We start from the raw sequence: 20,848 nt of genomic DNA on the forward strand, positions 1-20,848 counted from the left end.
CTGGCCTCAATTCTGTGTCTCCAATGGGCTTCTCCAAATCATGCTCTCACTTAGAAGCTTCCTTTCCACAAATGAACTGGAAACTGTGTTTAAGAGCTCATCTATGGCCGACTTCTGGTCCTTACCAAGCTATAATCTACTCAGATGTCCTCTGTACAGCATGACCCAAGAGCTGGCCCCAAATCCCCAAACAGTCGCTGCAATGTACTCTGGGGTTCCCTCTCAGACAAGGGGTTCTTCTTCCTGTCGTTCTTTCCCTCCTCGCCCTCCTTATGCCACGCAGCACTCCCCTTAACCCACCCAGTCATAATCTAACCCACGGCGAAATGTAGGCAACTGCACGCTTCTCAACTCTGTCATGGTTTCTCCTGGATGAAACTGCCCATCTCCCAATCCTTTATGAGGAGCAGAAAGGAGGGTGTTGCCGTCACTCCACAGGAAAATGAGCCCAATGTCTAAGGTCATCTCAGGAGTGACTGCTATTCAGTGGGACCAAGTGATGGGAAGCTACCATCTTGGCAAAGCAGGAAATAGGTAGCCTAGTATTCCTTTTTGCTTAAAAGAAAGTTTTACACTATGCAAGACTTGATAAAAAATGTATATAGCTTTTATGTTATAGAGTATACAAATAAATGAGTACACCCACAACCTAATTAAGAAATAGAATATTTCTATCAATAAAGTTCCACATTTGCCACCCCCCAGCGAAAGCCACTCTCCTGAATGGTTGGTTTATCATCCCTACTTTTTCAATGTTATTATAAAAATAATAAATTCATAAACAACAGATAAACACTATAGCAGCATTAATTATGTTTACATCAATTTTATCAACATGTAATATGTGAAAGTCCTGTTACACAACAAAGAGGTAACACAGCAGGCCAGACTGCTCTCCTTTTGAGGGCATCTGTACAAGGTTGGCCCTCGACTAGCATCTGGAATTAGGATTTCAAGGAGAGTTCTCATCATTCCACAACTGGTAAGAGTGGCTCAGTGTGCCTAAACTATGTGTACAAACGACATGGTTTACCCTGAACACCTGCTTCCTTTTGGAAGTTTGGGATTTGGGTACGTGCAAGGCAGAGGCAGCCTAGGCCACCGGCTCCCAGTAAGACCCTGGTGCTGAGCGTCCAACAGCTTCCCTGGCTGACGCCCAGTAATACCTGTTGTCAGCACTCACTGCCGAGAGAGAGAAGCGTGCGCTGTGTGACTCCACTGGGAGACGAGTCCTGGAAGCCTGGCTTCCTCCAGACTTCACCCCACGTGCCTTGCCTTTTTGTGATTTTGCTTTGCATCCCTTTGCTATAAGAAATCTTAGGCATGAATGTGACTACAAACTAAATCCTGGGAGTCATCCTACTACATCACTGAATCCCTAGCGTAACTGTATAATGTGTATTATATATACTACATAAAAATTACATAAATGTAATTAGGTTTATAATTTTGTTAGATATATTTCCAAAGAACATCTGATTCCATAAAAAATGGAATGATACTGTAGATTTCTGAGACTAATTTTACTTAACATTATTTCTAAAACTGATCCATGTTTTACAATGTATGGCTATGGCTCATTCATCTTCCACTTATAAATTCCACCATATGATTATATCACAAGTTATGTATTCCCTCTGCAGTTGATGAATATTGCATTGTTTCCATGTTTTTGCTATCCTGAGCAACACAGCTATGACCTTATTACCTACCTCTCCCAGTGCGTGTCTATGAGAATTTACTTCTCTAGGGTACACATACTTTTCCAGGTACAACTACTACAGTCAGTGTTATAAAATAAAACCAAATTACCTTCCAAAGTTTTTCTATCTCTAGAATATTCTCACCAAAATGTGAGAGGTATCACTGACCTACACCCTAAGATGTTTAGAGTATCAGATTTTCAAACTGTCTCATTTCTAATTTTTAGAACAGTATCTATGAGGGATGTAATCAAACAGCATTTAGATTCCAATCTGCAGATGTTTACTGAGCATATAACCTGTGCCAGGGCCTGTGCTAGCTGCTTTTTTAAAACAATAGCCTCACATATCCTTTTGCAATAAAAATATATTATTAACATTGTTTTATTATGTTAAAACGAATGAAATAAAACCTGTAGGCCAGCGGGAATTCTGAATTTAATAATTATCTTAGAGAAAAAAAAGAGTCTTAAAATCCCAGATACCTACACACACACTTTCTCTGGATAATTCCTGGGCTTAGGTAACCAACCACCCCGACCCCAGTGTGCCCAAGCCCGTGAGGCTTCCAGGGCTCTGGGCCTTTCAGTGCTAAAACCAGTAAAGCTGCACCCCAACTGAGACAGTTGATCAGATCAGCCTTCTTGAGTGTCAGGACACATGGGTACTTATTCTGTTCTCAAGAAAAATCACTTCCCTCTTTAAGATTTTCCAAATGTCAGTTTTTTGCCATTTTTACTGTTTGTTAATTCATGCAACTAATGCCCTTGGTTGAAATGAATATTAAAGAACAGTTAAGGACAGAAAAGAAAGGGTAACAGTTAACTACAAAAAAGAACACCATTAGGAGACTTGTGGCCTGGTGAAAACAGCCGGCTGGATATGGCAATTTTATATATATATATATATATATATATTAACTATCAAAGCTCGGCTCTGTAGTTCTTGGTCACGTAACATGTGGTATTTTTCCTAATCTAATACCAAATGTTTTATGAACTCCTGGTTTTCCTATACGACTACTTTATGAAAAGCTCCCCTTGAACTATTATTTTACTTTAATTACCTAGTATTTTTTCATTTCATCATGTACATACTTACTCTAAGTAGTCCTTTTATAATTCTCAAATCTTTTAGGTTTAACCTCCTAAATATCTGACTTAGCAATCACTGAAGAGATTAAAGGTAAACATTAACAGAAAAAAAGAATTAACCCAATATTACCTTTTAAATGTATCAAAAACACCTGAATCATCAAAATTAATGGCATCGGGGTGTCCAGGAGGTAGACATACATCACCAATATGAATTTCACAACATGGGATGCCATGCTGTACCACAGTCAAGCTTGGATAAAATGATGACCAACCTAAAATTAAATCAAAGAGCAGTTACATAAAGGATGGGAATGGATAGAAGGGGCCCTAATTATTTATTCTATGATATACCTATCAGTTCTGAGCCTTAAAAAGTTATTAGTTAAGTCCCAGCAGACTTTTAACATGTCCTGTATCTCTGCTACAAAGCAAGTCCAAGTATTTTCTTCAAGCAATGCAAAAGCTCTCCAAAACTAGTTTAATTCAGCATTTTATTAATACACAGATTCTATCAATCGGCACTTCCACAATTTACAAGATAGTAAATGATAGATGATGATGACTGAGACCATGAAATAGCTTCTGAATTACCATTTTTCACACGGTGTTGTAATAGATCTCGGAAAAGTGATTCAGATATATAGCATATTTGGTAACCCTAAACCAAAATGCAATTACCAGAATACTCCATTCCCCAAACTATACAAAGATAACAGAGAGCTGCTTATATAGTGTGTTACAGGAGTCTAAGAGTTCCTACCCACAGGAGGTGACTCCTGCTAAAACGCGTACACATCAGTAGGTATTGTGATAAGGCACTTCCTATGGTAGTTCTCTGTAGTTTGAAAGAAGTTTGCCCTTCAAGGTTTTTTTTTTCCTTAATCATCAAAGAATTATGCCACAAGACATAGTAACAGATTTAAGAAGTCTTCTTTAAAAAGTTACTATAAAATCAAATTGAAGCCCTACCTTTATTCTTAACATAGAAAGGGTGGTCCAGCTTACACTCTACAGTAAGTAAGCCGTCTTCCTCTGTACCGGGATCAAAAGTCAACTTCAGTACAGACTCGCCAAATGATACACTTTCTTCATGTGATAACAACTTTAGACCATCAGAACCATAGCCCTGAAAATACATGCATAGAGTGAACAAACAGGCAATGTTTAATTCAACACATAGTGAAGTTCCTATTACATGTAAGACTTTGTGGAAAAGGTAACAATAAACAAGACAGGATCCCTGTCGGTAAAGAAAGGCACATCTATAAACCACTACAATGTAAAGCAGACTGGAATGAGCACTTTAACTGAAGTGTAAACGATGCTAATGGACTTTAATGAAGGGAGGTATAAACTCTGAGAGAGACTAGGAAGGGCTTTCAGTTCCCACTTCTAAACCCAGAAGTTAGAAGAGCGAGCCTCAATGCCAGCAAGAGCTGAAACCAGCGACTTCTCTGGAGAGTGGCGAGTATTTGCTAAAAATACAGGGGAGTTCAGAGGTTAGGCAAAGAAGCCTGAAAAGGAGGGGCTAGTTAGTAAGTCGAGGATGACGGGGAAGTGCTCAAACCTTCCTTTGAATGGGTAACTGCAAGTCAATGAAAGTATTTTACTAACAACTGTCAATTTTAAGAAGATGATAAAGTCTGCAGGATAAAAGGTGACTCTCGTATTCAATTTCTTTGAAGACACGAGGAAAGAAACCCATTAGTCTTAAACTGACAAGTGCCGCGGTGGTAGAACCGGGCTAAATGTAAATTCAACCAATATTTATTGAGCAGTCAACACATGCCAGATGCTAGGTTCTGAAAACACGTTAACTACATGGGATCCCTACCCTTAAATTCACAGAAAAACCAAGGAGACTGACAGGCCACCAGCTAGCTTTAGCACGCAACCGTTGCTCCAGTGACGGAGCCAGAAGGGTGACTGCAAAGCATCTTTAGGGAATTAGACTGATCCACTATGAAGGGAGGAGGGAAACAGTCAACTTCTTGGTTTTTAATCTGCCAAAAGAAGGTTAACAATATCTTTAAGCAGGCCAGGGAGGGGAAGGAAAAGGTGAGTCCAGTCTCGGTTATACGAACAAGCTGAGCATAAAGAACTGGTCGATATCCACGTGCAGATGTCCAACATGCAGGGGAAGGCTACAGCCATATATTTGTAAACGAAATCACAGAATCTTCTAATTCTTAGAGCTACGAGACCTCCAAACAAATCCAATCCCATTTTACAGATCAGGAAGCCAACACAGGGTGGGGTCGACAATCTGCCCAACATCAGTCACACACAGAGTTGCTGAAGAACCACAAACAGAGCCCAGATCTCCTGCCTCCAAGACCGGGGTGCCTTCCACAGGCCCACCAAGGGGCTGCGGCTGACCGTATCGGCAGACAGGAAACGGTGAAGACAGTGCCCACGGGCAGAACCTTCTCTCCCACTCCACGCCATGGGCAGACAAGCCGCCAGCCACAGAGACGGAGACAGTAGAGAACCGGAGCCCCGCCATGCTGCACAAATCAAGAGAAGACAACTCCCTGTGTCAAATGTTGCAAAGATGACAAACAAAGCAAGAAGTCTCACTAGAAATCAGAATGAAGCTAGTAACCTTTGAGACAATCTGAGTAGAACAGCAGAGGCCCAAGTCAGACAAGGCGAACTTCACCATAAATGAAGAGTAACAGCAAGAGGGGGAAACTGAAGGCAGTTGAGGCAGGACTATTTCTCTCTAGACTCAACAGTAAGTAACAGCAGGATCAGGATCAAAACAGGAATTTTAAACAAGCACACTTCACATGCCCAACTTCTCTGCCTACAGTGGAGATGGAGAAATTCAAGATTTTAAAGATTAAGATTGTACAGATACCAACTGACCTTTATCCTGCCGCTGCCACCTACTGCCTTTGCTTATTAACTTAAACAAATGCCAGTGTTTTATCAGGTCATTTAAAAAGTAACTTCATATAATCAACTCTCAATTATCCATTTGGGAATTAACCACTTTGTAGATTACGTAAGAAAAAGCCTTGGTTCATTTGTTCATTTTATTTGAAATGCCAGTTTAGTTTCCCCAACATAAACGTACAAAAAGAGCTACGAAATACATCTTTTGCCCATCTAAGAAAGCATAATTACAAAGGTAAACCTGAAGTCACTGCCGCTGTCCATGTGGCTAAGCTGTAACAGAGTCACAAAACCTCTACCTAAAATATAAGATGTCACTTAAGTATGAAAGTAAATGGAGAACACTCTTATAGATTAATAATAAGCCTAGGTTTCCTTCTGAAAGATTTGGAAAAGTTTTACGAATTTTAAATCAACCTTGTGAGTGCCCACTTGGAGATCTTCCTCATTATCACAGCTTTCGGTTCTAGCAAAATCTTCAACATCCTGCCATTCCTTTTTGCTTTCCTTATGAAAGCACAGTCGTGTGCCTAAAGTTTAAGTAAAAAAAAAAAAAAAAAAAAAAATTAGGTATGTGCCTAGCATGCTACATAAGTCAGCTGTAAAAATTCAAGCATTCTTTCACCTTTCAGAAAACAGTGCCAAGCAGTTGAAGGCCAGGAATTGCACCAGCCCAAATCATCATCATCGGAGAGGGAGGACATGCAGAAAATGCCAGATTCTGACTCACTATTTGCCTATGGAGAAAAACATCAGAAACTTTATTTTGTAACATATTCTGTTAATATCTGTCTTTATCTCAAGGCTTCTGGCTCTCTCCCTCCTCCTGAGTGGGTAACTTAAACACTGTAACTTAGGGAAAAATACACCTTTGAAAACTGAAGTTTTTGGAACTTTTAGTTCAATATATGTTCCCACTGATAACAAACATTCCTAACAGTTGCAAGAGCTGTACATAAAATCGAATCCAGATCGCTAGCAGAATGAGACAATTTCCCAGCTGTACGTGCTTCAGAAGTACTTCTGAGAAAAGGAAAGTTAACATATTTCAACCGTTGTGCAAACTTCGTAACAGTTTATGTTCATAAATACACTCACCCTTTCGTGTCTGACTGGTGTTTCCTCCTTCCAGTGATGATGAGGGAAGGCTGGCTCGCTCTTAGAAGAGGACACAGGTGGAGGGCGTGCATAGGAATGTAAACTTTTGCTAGTAGCTATGATGTGTACAGGAGATGATCTAAAATAAGGAAGCAGTTTTAACCATAAAGCAGAGCTCCTTACACAGCAGGTCTTTCCTTTTGATGAAAAGAACTTCATATTCCTAATACCAACTCATCACATATAAGACACCTATCGAAAACACTAAAAGACATCAAGATTTCACTTGGAGTACGCTATTCCTTAACTTCTTAACCAAGCCTTCTTCACACATGGTAAATACCGTTCTTTTTTCATATTTACCCATGTATTTTAAAATTCCAAATTATTCGTTCCTTTATTCAGACATGCATATCCTCATTCATGATCATGTGCAGGGCTCCCTGTCCACTTCTTTCTTCTACTTGGACTCAGTCAATATGAACAGGGCATCTAAGCTGAACATGACCAACATGGAACCTTCTACCTACCAACCACCTGTCACTGCGCAGATAAAATGAACTACCTGAAGCTAAAATGCTTAAACTTTATTATAGCAGAAAGGAGCCTATTTGCAACTTCTTGTAACTGGACACTATTTCTTGTTTTCTGATTCAAGCTTATTGAAAAACATCTACTCATAACGCTATTTTCCCCCAGGATCACCTTAGAAAAAGGTCAGCCCTTCCCGGGAGGGGTCGCAGTAAGAAGCATGCCCAGCCTTGGGTGAGTGGCACCATGCTCTGAACTCAGGAGTTCAGAAAGCAACAGAGAGGAAGACTGCAGGCTCTCGGAGACCAACCCGCCCAAAGGTCCCACATCAGGACAGTTTTCTGAGGTGCCAAACAGGAAGGGATCTAGGCCGTAACACAGCAAAGTATACGCATATCTGTACTAAGCCTCTTAGTTGGTTGAAGGGGGAGGGACATCTCACTTTCTAGTTCTTCCCTTACTCCCTGAGAAATTTTATTGGCCCTTCAATTTTTATTTTATCCTAACACTTTTTCATTATGCCTTTGCAGAAGTTACTTTTTGGTAAGAGTCTATAAAACTATGCTTTCATGTCCGTATCACTTCTTAAATAAAAACCCCTCATAAAAACCCCTCAGGGACGCCTGGGTGGTTCAGTGGGTTAAGCGTCTGCCTTCAACTCAGGTCATGATCCCAGGGTCCTGGGATCGAGTCCTGCTTCAGGCTCCCTGCTCGGCGGGGTGCCTGCTTCTCCCTCTGCCTCTGCCTGCCGCTCTCCCTGCTTGTGCTCACTCTCTCTGTCATATAAATAAAATAAAATCTTAAAAAAAACCACACACACACACACACAATACCCTCAAATTTCGAAGCATTTTATTAGCACACTCTCCAATTTTGGATTTCAAAATTCAAATACTGTTTCATCTTTGGCCCATTTCTTCCTTTTATTAAACATTTAGATCTTTATGATATTGGAGAATGGCCAAACTGCTAAACTTCCTTAAGTAATCCCTGCCTTCAGGACTAATAAAAGAAATTGGGGTTTATTAGTTCTTCTGTTGAACCATTTAAGAAGAAGTAACAGCACAATGTTCTAAAATGCATATGGCCTGTAAAAATTAACATGCCAAACGTGTCTGAAACACCAACACCATAGGTCTCTTCATCCCTCTACCTACGCGTGGGTAGGTACCTGTCCCCAACCCCTGGGTATTGTACAGTTATGGACTTCAGAGATCCAAAGCTCACTAACTAACACCATTTAACATGCTACAAGAAGCTGCATGAACAGCCACTGACAGTGTTAGAAGGCAGGCAAGACAGCAGAGTGTGACTCTTGGGCTTGTTCCCCAGGAAGAAGGGAAGCACAGAAAATGCTACAGAGAATAAGTTCATGAAAGTATCTCCTTTACTTATGTTTTTATTTATATCAATTATCTTCTGAGGGGTTTACTCATCTTTTCAGGAGCTACATTATTAATTCTCTTAAGTTTGCTGTAAAAAAAAAAAAAATGAACTGTTATTACTAAACTAGGAAAAAGAAAGTCCAATGGGAAAATCAGGGTTTGTTTAATTATAAGCAAATTTTTAGCCTTTTGACTATTTTTTCTTTCTGGGAAATTTTTCATGGGATTAAACTGAAAAATTTAGTTAACTGAATTGAATTTGCCCTAATCGAGACCAATATCCTACTGAACAGAAGAAAAACAACATAATTCAATGGGTTGCAAGAAAACCAGGGCTTCACACATGAAAAGTTTATTTTTTAACAAAGAATTACATTAAGTTAGAAGCACTACCAAAATTCAGTTATCCCTACATCATCTCGTGTGGACTATGGTCTGTCTACCCACGCGAGTACAAATCCGCTTCTCTCCCCTACAAACTATCGTATTTATCTAGGTATTTTTACATAGCTAATTTTCTAATTTTAGGTATAATTAATGAAACATTATCCACTTAGGTCTCTCTAGGAATTTTAGTTCAAAGCTTCCATAATTTCATAGCACAACAATTTATTTGCGGAAACTCTGGTCTGGGTATATGAAAACAGTGGTTTTTACCAATGGGAGTCCACTCTTATGAAGTTCTAGATTTTAACATTAGCAATTATAGTTTCCACATACATTGTGGAAGAAAATAAACCTAGACCAGAAGGAACCAAACTCAAGGTTGGTAAGATTTTAAAATAAAACAGTTATTATAACTATGGCTTTTTAGACAAGTATAATTTTCATTTCTATAAGGATAAGTATATAATAAAAGTATTTCTTGGTCTGGTTTAATTTTTGATGACTTTAATGCACTTACAAATATTTTTTTTTAAAGATTTTATTTATTTATTTGAGACAGAGAGAATGAGAAACAGAGAGCATGAGAGGGAGGAGGGTCAGAGGGAGAAGCAGACTCCCTGCCGAGCAGGGAGCCTGATGCGGAACTCGATCCCGGGACTCCAGGATCATGACCTGAGCCGAAGGCAGCCGCTTAACCAACTGAGCCACCCAGGCGCCCACTTACAAATATTTTTGACTCTGCGGTTCTCTTACCACTTTCATCTACTTCTCAAAGTATGAAATCATGATATTAGGTGAAAAAGCCCTACAATCACTATAAAACAAAGAACATAATTCGAATGACTACTTAAATTCTAATTTCAGTAGACCATTCATTAGATGGTTAATAGCATTATTACTTTTAAAACTAGGGGAAAAAAAGTAGCTCTTTGTAATGATAGAAGTTTTCAATAAAAATAGAGCCAGTGTGCCCACCTGTTGTAGAACGAGCACTGCATAAGTGGACTCTGTGGGCTGGTGGCAATATTTGCTAATTCTGTTAGCCAATCCACCTCATTTTCACCATAAGTATTTTCTGATATGTCTGAGGTATTTTGGTTCCAAGATGGTCTTGGATACTCTTGATGTGAAACATCTGAACTTAGCTGGTATATGGCAGATTGAGTAGGATCACTCTGAACAGCCTGAAGTTCAGGAAGGTCATCTGCAAATAAACACATTCAAAATTATAAAAAGTAAATTGTTAACAGGGGGAATAATGTTATATTATAGCTGGAGGAGAAGTCCTTAAATCTAGCTAATTAATTCTGTGAGAAGTGTAAATTTGAAATGTTTTCTTGAATGAACAAGTTTTGATCTAAATAATGACACCTTCTACATTCCAGGGTCAACAGAGCCTGATGGGAAATAGACCAAGCAGATATAAATGTATTGATGACTTGAATTACCACACCTCTTCCCAGACCGGAAAAAGTTTGTGTTTACGTTTTCTGATTTTTTTTTTAATAGTTCACCGGATTAGTCCATATTCCAACAAGACGTTTTTAGGTTAACATGTTAATGAGGAAAAAAGCATTTTATGTGTACACATATGTACTTACTCCCATACTTTATTACCCTGTTATAGAAGATTACTGCAATAATGAGAACAATTTTTAAAGATGAGATCAATAGGTCATATTATAAAGTTTTAGGTAGTACTTATTCAACTTAATCTATGCTAAGTTATTTCTTTTGACTGAGAAATTCTAAACTCAATAATTGTTGGTTATGTTTTCTTAAAGGTGTGTTCCCAAGGCTCAAGTACACATACCACAGCTATGAACACTAAGGAAGACTGAATTCTAAAAAAAAATATTTAAAAAAAAAAAAAAGAAAAAGGAGAGGAGAAAAAGCCTCTTACAGGCCTTAAAAAAACTTTATGAAACACACCTACAACAAACTACAGATCCGCTGGGTCCCTTCAATACATAAGTCAGGAAATTCTTCTAGCCTTGGGAGTCCTGGTCAACTGTTACTATAAAAATACAGACACAGAATTCCCATTCAAGGCAAATATCTCAGAACAGCCTATGAAAACTGAAATGTCTTACTTAACAAGTATTAATTCAGGATATCCAGTCCAAAAATGGACTAGAAGCCATCCCCCTTTGACTGAGCAGCTGAAAAACATCACAGCAACTTAGGCAAACCCCACCCTGTAACTCCCGCGCTGCTGTAGCTGTTCGCCTTCCCTCACTGCTGACAGCCTTCTGGGGCCAGCACTTCTTCAGTCACTGGGTGGAAAGGGTTCATTTGTCTTTCAAGCTCAGGAAATTAACTGCTTTTGAACCCAAGCAGTGGGTTGTGGTGCGAGTTTCTGCCACCCCCCCACCCCGCCCTAACTTCCTGATGTCCTCCTGAAAATGGTGGACTGGTGGCGCTCCATGCTCAACGGCACCCACCACTCAGTGACTCGCAGAGCCCAGCAACCCGTTGGGAAATGTCCCAAGACCTGCAGGGTCTCCAAATTCCCAAAGAGCGCAGCAGCATGTAGCCTCCTCTGTCCTATCATTCGTAAACGGAGGCTAATCGTGGCTCTGTGGACATTTCGGCAAGCCGCACATTAAATGCAGACAGAGCCAAGCTGAAAAGCAGGGCCGCAAGCCCAGGTCACTCACTGGCTGCTGACTCTTCGATACCAGCCTCCCAGCAGTACAATTCCAAGCCCTACCTTCACAAGCCTACACGCTTCTACTGGCCACGCATCCCAGGGGCGGCTCGGCGGCAGTGTGATGACCATAAATGTCAGACCCTCCAGTTTCAAGGGTCCGCCGTACCTTGCCCGTCACAGCCACAAACGGGCCACGCGGGGCCGAGCACAATGTACCACGCTCACCAGCAGGTTTCAAAAGTCACATGAGCCATACACAGGATTTTCCCAAGGTGTTTACTGGCCCGGCCTTTACCCACGACAGCAGTTTAGTTTGATAATTTGTAAATCAGTCTCGATGATAACCATAAATAGCCCAAAGTTAGGTTTGTTTTAAGTAATATTTTACAAGCAGTAACAATGGAACATTGTAAACTCCTAAGGTACAAAAACTTCACATACTTTTAAGCAGTTTAAGGCAGGTGAAGAAGCTGACTTAACATAAAACTATGAATCTCAGACTCCTAAAAAACTTAATTTTGTTTACCAAGCTCCATGTGCTCATCACAGGAGTTGTATCCAGGTGAGGATGGCAAGTTTTCATTACACTGCAGCAACTCCAGTGAGTCATTCATTCCTGAAGCTCGCTTGTCCATCACCAGCAGGAGTTTCTGTACTGCATTAGGCATCTGATTTGTCTTCACTTCCCACACCATGTTATGGTGCTCCGACTTCAAATAAAAATAATAAAGAAAAAAGTATCAAGTCATGTGATCTGGAGATTACAGAAGTATCAAATCCATCAGAGACTCATAATGTTTTATCTTTAATCATATATTGCCATCTGTATCCCCCTCAAATCCTTTAGAGCAGACTCCCAGATTTCTTGGGCTACAACCATGTAGTCAGCACTAAATTATACCCAAATCCAAAAGAATTAATATCTTAAATTTATAAAAGTCTTTTCTTTAAAAGAATAGCACTATTATATATTTTATCTCTTTAAATAACTCTGAGACCCAAACACAGAGACCAAGAAAACCATTTTTTCAACTTGTATCTTCAAATTTTTTTTAAAAAAAAGATTTTATTTATTTATTTGACAGAGAGAGTGAGTCAGCAAGAGCAGGAACACAAGCAGGGTGAGTGGGAGAGGGAGAAGGAGGCTTCCCACCGAGCAGGGAGCCCAATGCGGGACTCGATCCCAGGACCCTGGGATCATGACCTGAGCCGAAGGCAGACGCCCAACAACTGAGCCACCCAGGCGCCCCTGTATCTTCAAATTTAAAAGAAAATTAACCAACTTTCCTCCATTAAATTAAAAAAAGAAAAACTGAAGGAATATTCTATTTTTTTTTCATTTTTGAAGATTCTATTTCACTTTTTCTGTTTACCAACTTGTTATTTTGTTTTCTCATCTTCTGAAAGTAAAGTTTAACATACTTAAAATAACATTCTCTGAAGGACATTTAAGAAAGAGTTTCTTAAAATGGCCATATAGTACACTTCTCAAAAAAATAAAAATGCTACATTTTCTTTATGAAAGTTTGGTACCCAGCCATCATAAAAAGATACCTGTCCCCTGAATAGCTTATTATTTCTAGAAAGATGAATAATAATCATGGGAAATTTAAACAAATAGTAAATTTATCCTCATCTTAAGCCTACAAAGCTATCACAAGGAAGAAAATAACATAGGTTAATATACCTAAATGATTTCTAGCAAAGTCTACCAACTAAATTTCGTTGTGAAAGTAAAATGTGTTTATACCTTTTACATTCTGCCTTTGGACAATGATCAAATTGGTTATTTAACCGGGGTGACAGCAGCAGGAAGATTTCCTGATTTCTCAGGCTTTACTCCAAATCTCATTTTTAAAAAAAAGTTCTAATGAGCTAATATGAAATACACACAAGAAATCTAACATGACATAGCTTTTCCTCAAAATAAGACAATAAAATATACTACAATTTAAAGTCACTAAAAGTCTAGTACCTGGGCCTATGCTGATCAAAATGCAGTGAAAAGACGTTAACTGCTCAGTATTTACACCAGAGCTTTCTAAGCCATGACATAATCACCAACAAACACTGACAATTTTTTTCTAGAAAGGCTTTTTCATGATCTTTTTATTATGAAATATGTTTTCCTAACTGTAAAATACATAATCACTGTAGGGGGAAAAAATGGAAAAAAAGGCATTTTTAAATTTTTATTTTTTTAAAGATTTTATTTATTTATTTGACAGAGAGAGACACAGCTAGAGAGGGAACACAAGCAGGAGGAGTGGGAGAGGGAGAAGCAGGCGAGCCCGATGCGGAGCTCGATCCCAGGACCCTGGGATCATGACCTAAGCTGAAGGCAGACGCTTAACGACTAAGCCACCCAGGCACCCCTAAAAAGCATTTTTTTAAAAAAAGAAATAATGACTTTTTAAAAAGAGATTTATTTATTTATTTTAGAGAGACAGAGAAAGAGGGCTTGTACGGGTGGAGGTGGGGCAGGGGCAGAGGGAAAGAACCTCAAGCAGACTCCCTGAGAGGGAAAGAATCTCAAGCAGACTCCCTGATGAGTGTGGAGCCCTACAGGGAGCTGATCTCAGGACCCTGAGATCAAGACCTCAGCCGAAATCAAGAGTTGGACGCTTAACCAAGTGAGCCACCCAGACGCCCCAGAAAGGATGACTTCTAATCCCACCAACCAGATTTAGATATTGTGAACATTTTGGTATACTGTTTTACAATCCAATCTCTTTTTCATGCAGACACCTACAATCACATTTTCCTTCATACTTTGTATTATATATAATTGATACCTTTTTCCTTCGCATAAGTTCATAAGCATTTTCCTATGTCACTAATTTTTCTTACAGGTCTATTTTAAATAGTTCCATAATATACATCATTAGGATATACCAAAATTTCCTTATCCCTCCTACTGCTGAACATGGTATTCCCAGGGTTTTTACTCTTCTAAACAACAGTTTAAATTTTAAAAAAAATATCTGCTTATATCAGATTATTTCAGATTTCTAGAGACACATTAGTAGGTGAATGGCAATTAAACATCTTCTTACGGTTCCTGACACATGTAACCAAACTGCTGTTGCCTTACTTTATTTCTAACAACCTCCTTCAGGTTCTCTCTGCCTATACCCCTCAAAAATGACCCAGATCCTAGGCATTGCTTTAGAGTCTTACTCAATACTAAGATGTTCTACAGAGTAGTGAAAAGGGCACTGGGTCAGATGTAAGGAATCATGAGTTTTGAGTCCAGCTTGACCACTATCTGATGTAAGTGACTGAGCTTCTCACTAACTCAGTTATCTTCATCTGTCAAACAGTTGCTCTATTTTCCTCCTACAGGGGTTATGAGGATGAAATGAGACACAGTGAGTAAAAGAAATATAAAATGACTTCTTCACAAAATGTTTTATCCCTAGACTGACACAGCGCAACCTTATACATACTCTGGGCACTTAACGTCCTAAATAGAAGTTACTGAAAATAGTTAATGATACGGAGACCAAACAGGTAGTTTATTCAGCTTCAGCAATTTCCTTCCTCAATAATATGACAAGTTATCCAACACTTAATAAAAGTCATGGATCATGCCATTATTTCAGGGAAATAACAGTTTATCTATCCAAAAGATGTCCAAGCATTCACAAGAAATGAACACTTTTCCAGTTTAGTACAATTTATTATCTACTAATCACAGTCTCACTATACGGTTAACAGCAAATCTGCTGAGGTATAACGAATAATCTCCTACAAAACTGGTGGCTACAAAAGATGTAGTAACACAAATTGATTTCTCAAGAATAAAATGGCCAAATCATTACTCTGAACCTCCACATCACACTGCAAAAATCAAGCACACTCTAGCTAGATCGTTCTCAAGCATGTGATTATGTGGGCTTCAAACAAGATGATGCCAAGGCCCCACCTCCGGAGAATATGATTTATTTGGTCTGGGGTACAACCCTATGCGCTGGTTTTTATTTATTTTCTTTCCAGAGAATACCAGGTGCATTGTGAGAACAAGTGAGCTAAAAATGATTACCAAATTCCTTCCTATTTAAATACGCATATTCATTTATTGAATATACATTATGTACAAGGCACTATACTAGCTGCAATGTTGGACCTCAAGGATGAACATGTGTCTTGAATCTCAAGGAATCTGTACTTTAGTGGAAAGATATAAGCAAATAACCACAGTTCTACACAGCAGGGCTTGGCTACAAATGGGTAAAAAGGAAGGAAGAAAAGCCTTCCAATGAGAGAAACTCACATGAGCAAACTTGCAGAGTCTGCAAAGTAATGGATAAAATCAAAACAACATAAAATCCAGTACCACCAGAAGGTAGGCTGGCCTTGTGTGTCTTGTGGTCATGGACACCAAGGCTGGAAAGGTGGACTGAGCCAGAATCTTCAATCCTAGTTTAGGAAAATTGGTTTCTTTGGTTTTTGTACACAAGAGTAAGTCTCTGAAATTAGGCTACCTGAGTTTATAATCAGATTTACTACTTACTAGCTATGTGTCCTGGACAAGCTATTTAAAAATCTTTATGTAAAATGGAAATCATAAAAACACCTACATAGGTTGTTGTAAAGACTCAGTGAGCTAACAAATATAAGAAGCTTACAGTAGTGCCTAACACAGAGCAAACCCTCGATGCAGAGTGGCCAGTATTATAAGCAATTAGCATACGATGAGGAACCACTGACGATTTTTGAACATAGGTCTGATGTGATCAGGACCATAAACACTTTCTTTAAGCCTATAAAACAAATCATACTGAAACATGAGTATGCAGAAACATCTATAACACATATTTAAGGGAAAATATATTAAAAACAGTGTATTCACATTCCCAATTTGTCAGCCACCTGCTCCCAGCGTCCTTTGCAAGAGTTCTTAGAAAATTAGTAGTATCACTGCAGGTTCCTTATTGAGTAATGCCTAAGACATGACAGGAACTAGTCATTCTGAGTTCTTTGAACCGTGAATATTTCCAGTTTAGATAGCAGGTTTGAAGTCTTCTCACAGAAAATTTTCCAACATTTTAAGTGTACACAACAAATGAACCTATCTTAGTGACTCAAGCTCCTTATAAACATCTGTTGTAATATGCCTTACGAGAGGATGTGACCTGCAAAAGTCAGCCCCAGCTGCAATCAATCTTAAACTTGACCATTTTCTCATTTTATCTGGAGTATGAAGTTCAGAGGTCACACCATACCTATGTATCTCCTCAGAGCCATCCTTAAGTGTACGAAGCAGAGCTGCTCGGGGATCCAGGGAAGCAGAGCTGCAATTTGTCTTGTCCTCCCCTTCCCTCTACAGAACTTTTTGGCTTTCTCCGTCCAACTAGATCTTCTCCTCCCCCATCAGCGAGTCCTGCACTGTCCCCACTTGCCATTTACAGTACACTAACATCTTCTGCAACTTCTATAATTTCTTCAGCCCCTTGTGTTCGTGATCTCCCAACATCCCCTCACAATATTCCTTATAGGGAGCTGGGAAAAAGACATTTCAATTTCAAAACAGAGCTACGGCCCCGCTAACAAAATACTCACCAAGTATTTGTTGGATTTGAATTCTGTGTGTGTGAACTTCTCACTGCTCAAGGCTATCAAAAGTTTGGTCTTGAGATAATGGAGGTAGTGCTTCTGCAAGCCTACAGCACAGTAAATGGGAGCCTAGACCTAAGTCAAAAGACTGGAGGTTCCCTCTTGTTCACATGGAATGTGAGGCAGGCCACTTAACCTCGGCCTCACGGCACCTGCACTTATCTCACTGGGCTATCGGGAGAATTAAATAAAATACATGAAAACAAAATTCAAATCCCTATACCAATGTGAATTTTTTTGTCTCAGACTTTCCTCTGTCAAACTATTTGAGGGAAGCAAGACCTCTAATACAGTAAAAGGATACCAAAAGGGTCCACAGTCAAAAATTCTCCCGCACATACATTATGCCAATTACACATTCATTTTGATAAACAAGCTTCTCTTTCAAATATCTCCTGGTAGAGCTAACCCTATTGTTCATTCATACTTTTGCATACTGCTTTGGTATTACAGGATTTGACATAGCTTGCCTTGTACTGGAGATAACTCTGCAACTACACCAGGGATTCTCAAAAGGGAAGAGTAAAATTCTCCAGCAGCTGTGCTTTGAAATGGCATGTCCAATTTACAAATTTTTATTGGGGGGACATGGGAAGGCTCTATTGCTTTTGTTTGCAACTTTTCGTAAATAATTATCCACCAAATCTGAGAAAGAGGACAGGTGGAGAGAACCAGAAATAGCTAAATCTCCATGGATGGCCAAGAAAGAACTTAGGTTTTACTAAATGCCTACCTCCTATGTACAGAGCATTTGACATACTTCCTCTAATTTCATAAAAACCTTAAAAGAGCTCTGTGAACAAAGTTATTCTTATGGATGAGGAAAACAGCAGTCTGACAACTGAATGTGATCATTTTCTCTTTGAAAAGAGACAAAAGGCATAGACCAACAGAGATTAGACTCCTACTTTCAAGTGCCTATTCTTCCTTAAATCCCTAGCTTTCAACCCTCAGGGATATCACGGAAAGGATTTCTATATGTCCTTCCCTAATCCCAAAGGACTTCTTTACAAAGCTCAAATTGTTAGGGGGGAGGGGACGAGGAGAAGGTCGTGTGCAATTAATTTAGATCTCTAACATGAGGAATTGAGGTGTTTAAAATGGATTACAGTGATCGCCCCTTATCCGAGATTTCCCTCTCTCTGGTTTCAGTTACCCAAGGTCAACCCAGTCTGGAAACAGTTAATTCTCCTGCTGACCTAAAGTCAGAAGGTCAATAGCAGCCAAACCAAGTCACAATGCCTAGGTCATTCACCTCACTTCACCTCACCAAATAAGGCATTTTATCAGCTCACATCATCAAGGGTGAGTACAGGACAATAAGGTATTTTGAGAAAGACCACATTCACACTTTTATTACAGCATATTGTTCTATGTTATTATTAACTATTACTGTTAATATCTAATTTATAAACTTTATCATAAGAAAAAACAGCATATAGAGGGTTCAATACTATCCCCAGTTCCAGGCATCCACAGGTCTGGGAACACATCTTCCACATGTCAGGAGGGATAAACTACTGTAGCTTAATCAAGGAAACTGAACAGCCGACCCTAACACCCTTGTTAGCAAGCTAAAACAAAAGACAAGAGCAGAGGGGGGTGAAAAAAAGCAAAAACCGAAATACTAGGAATACATTACAAATGTAGAGCATTATGAATAGTTAAACACCAGAAAAGTATTTACAGATGTCAAAAATTCTTCTAATTTTTAAAAGGTGACTTTAATTCAAAACCAAGGTTGGAGTCATCTGTTACCGCTGGTTGGAGGGAAATCAATCTAAAGCACTTCGTCGGGAACTGCTGGTAGGACTCCCAACACTTCCTAGCACACACAGCTCCCTATTACCCTCCTCCCGTCTTAGCCTGAGTAGCAGCCTGAGCTAAAGACTGGAGTACAGCCTTGTCGTCAGCGCTCCCTTTAAAAAGCGATTCTTGCTGAAGACTCCTGAAGAACGAACTCTAGGCAGTGGAGAATGCACTGCCGCGACTGAAATCCCCCAGACGCCGTGCACCGCTTAGGGAAGCTACAAAAACCGGGCCCCCGCTGCCGATTTCTCCTGGATTCTTTTGTTTGTTTGTTTTAATCGGCCTGGGGCAGCATAGGTTGGAAGGCGGAGACTGGAAACGCCTGCCAAGCTTGGGCTCTCGGTCAAAGAGGCTGCGCCTCCCGGTTCAAGCCAAGTCCATCCCCCACCCTCTTTCGCCATTCATCGCCTTCCCCTCCCCTCCCCCCATCATGTGACCGCAGCCTGGACTCCAGGCTTGTTTTTCCCCTCGGCTCAGCTGCACCGCGCAGGCGCCTCGGAGCCCATTCATTCGAAATGCGTAACAATGAGCCCCGGGGCCCAGCGGCTCCGCGAGCTTCCCAGCTCGGGCCGAGCCCCCCTCGGCCCCCAGAAGAGGCGGCGCCTCACTGGGGTCCCCCACCCCCAGCCGGCCGCCCACCCGGGGCCAACCTCCGACCCTCCGCCCACACGCCCGGAGTTGAAGTCAAACTTTCCTGGGCAGCCCCGGCGCCGCGTCGGCCCCTTCCCCCCGCCCAGGCCCGCCCCATCTCCACACCCGGCCCGGCCACCCACCGCGCAACCGGGCCCGAAGGGCCGACCTCGCCGACTCCTCCCAGCCCCAGCCCCCGAGACCCCCCGGGCCCGGCCGCCGCGAAGCCCAGGTGAACTCGCGGGAGGCGCCGGTCCGGTGGGCTCGCCGCGGGCAGTTATCGGACGGTTAACTGCTCCCACTGTGAGAGCAGCCCTTGGCAGAAGAGGAGCGCGGACCCGAGCCGCCCGGCCGCCCGCTCCCCTCGGGATCCTGCCCCTCCCTTCCCCACCCCCACCCCTTCCCGAACTGAAAGACAACAAACCCGCCGCGGAGTGCGGGCAGCCCCGACGCGGGCCGCCCTGGACGCGACAACACCACCAGCGGCTCGTGTACCCCCTCTCCGACTGACGCCGGTCTGTCCGGCGCGCCTTACTGCTCCCGCCGCCGCTCTTACTCCTCAACCGAAACTTTCCTACTTACCAAACCCGTCGCCATTACCAAGTCTTTCAAGCTTCGTCTTCCCCCCTCCCCTCAACCCCCCCGGGGGGTTGAGCCACCCCCCAGATCTTTCGCCCTCTTATTGGCCTACGGAACTGCCATTCGATCTTTCCCCTTTCCCATTGGGTGATACCGTGGTCCGTCTCGGGAGGCGGGCTTGTATTGACTTTTGTGTTGTGTTCACTGGAGAAGACGGCCTGTCAATCACAAGAGTGAGCGCTTCGGATTGGATTGCTGCCGAGACGCCGGGGACCGAAGCCAAACTTTGCCCCCGAAATGGATTGTGGGTTCGTAGTCTCAGCCTTGCTCTGTTCTGGGACACTGCTGGCAAGAGGAACCGGTTGGACTACATATCCCAGAGGTGCTTGCACAGCGCTGTCTTGATAGTAAACAAGAGTCATAGGGACACGTGTATCAGCTCGTTTGTTTTGGTGT

At 41.2% G+C, this 20,848-nt stretch overlaps 1 protein-coding gene across 1 annotated transcript in view; it reads right to left on the reverse strand.

Annotated features, from left to right (window-relative positions):
• HBP1 (HMG-box transcription factor 1) overlaps positions 1-20,461 on the reverse strand; it is a 28,373-nt gene extending 7,912 nt beyond the window's left edge. The window contains exons 1-8 of the mRNA XM_035020358.1: positions 20,396-20,461; positions 12,282-12,465; positions 10,078-10,306; positions 6,800-6,938; positions 6,327-6,438; positions 6,119-6,231; positions 3,770-3,926; positions 2,928-3,072 (exon numbers count right to left, since the gene is read on the reverse strand). Coding sequence (XP_034876249.1) covers positions 2,928-3,072; positions 3,770-3,926; positions 6,119-6,231; positions 6,327-6,438; positions 6,800-6,938; positions 10,078-10,306; positions 12,282-12,465; positions 20,396-20,410 — 1,094 coding nt within the window. The 5' untranslated portion in view covers positions 20,411-20,461. The remainder of the gene's footprint in view (positions 1-2,927; positions 3,073-3,769; positions 3,927-6,118; positions 6,232-6,326; positions 6,439-6,799; positions 6,939-10,077; positions 10,307-12,281; positions 12,466-20,395) is intronic.
• Between the last annotated feature and the right edge of the window lie 387 nt (positions 20,462-20,848).

This window comes from Mirounga leonina, unplaced genomic scaffold (genome assembly GCF_011800145.1).
Source record: "Mirounga leonina isolate KUSES-001 unplaced genomic scaffold, KU_Mleo_1.0 Mir_174, whole genome shotgun sequence".
In the NCBI taxonomy this organism is placed as follows: domain Eukaryota; kingdom Metazoa; phylum Chordata; class Mammalia; order Carnivora; family Phocidae; genus Mirounga; species Mirounga leonina.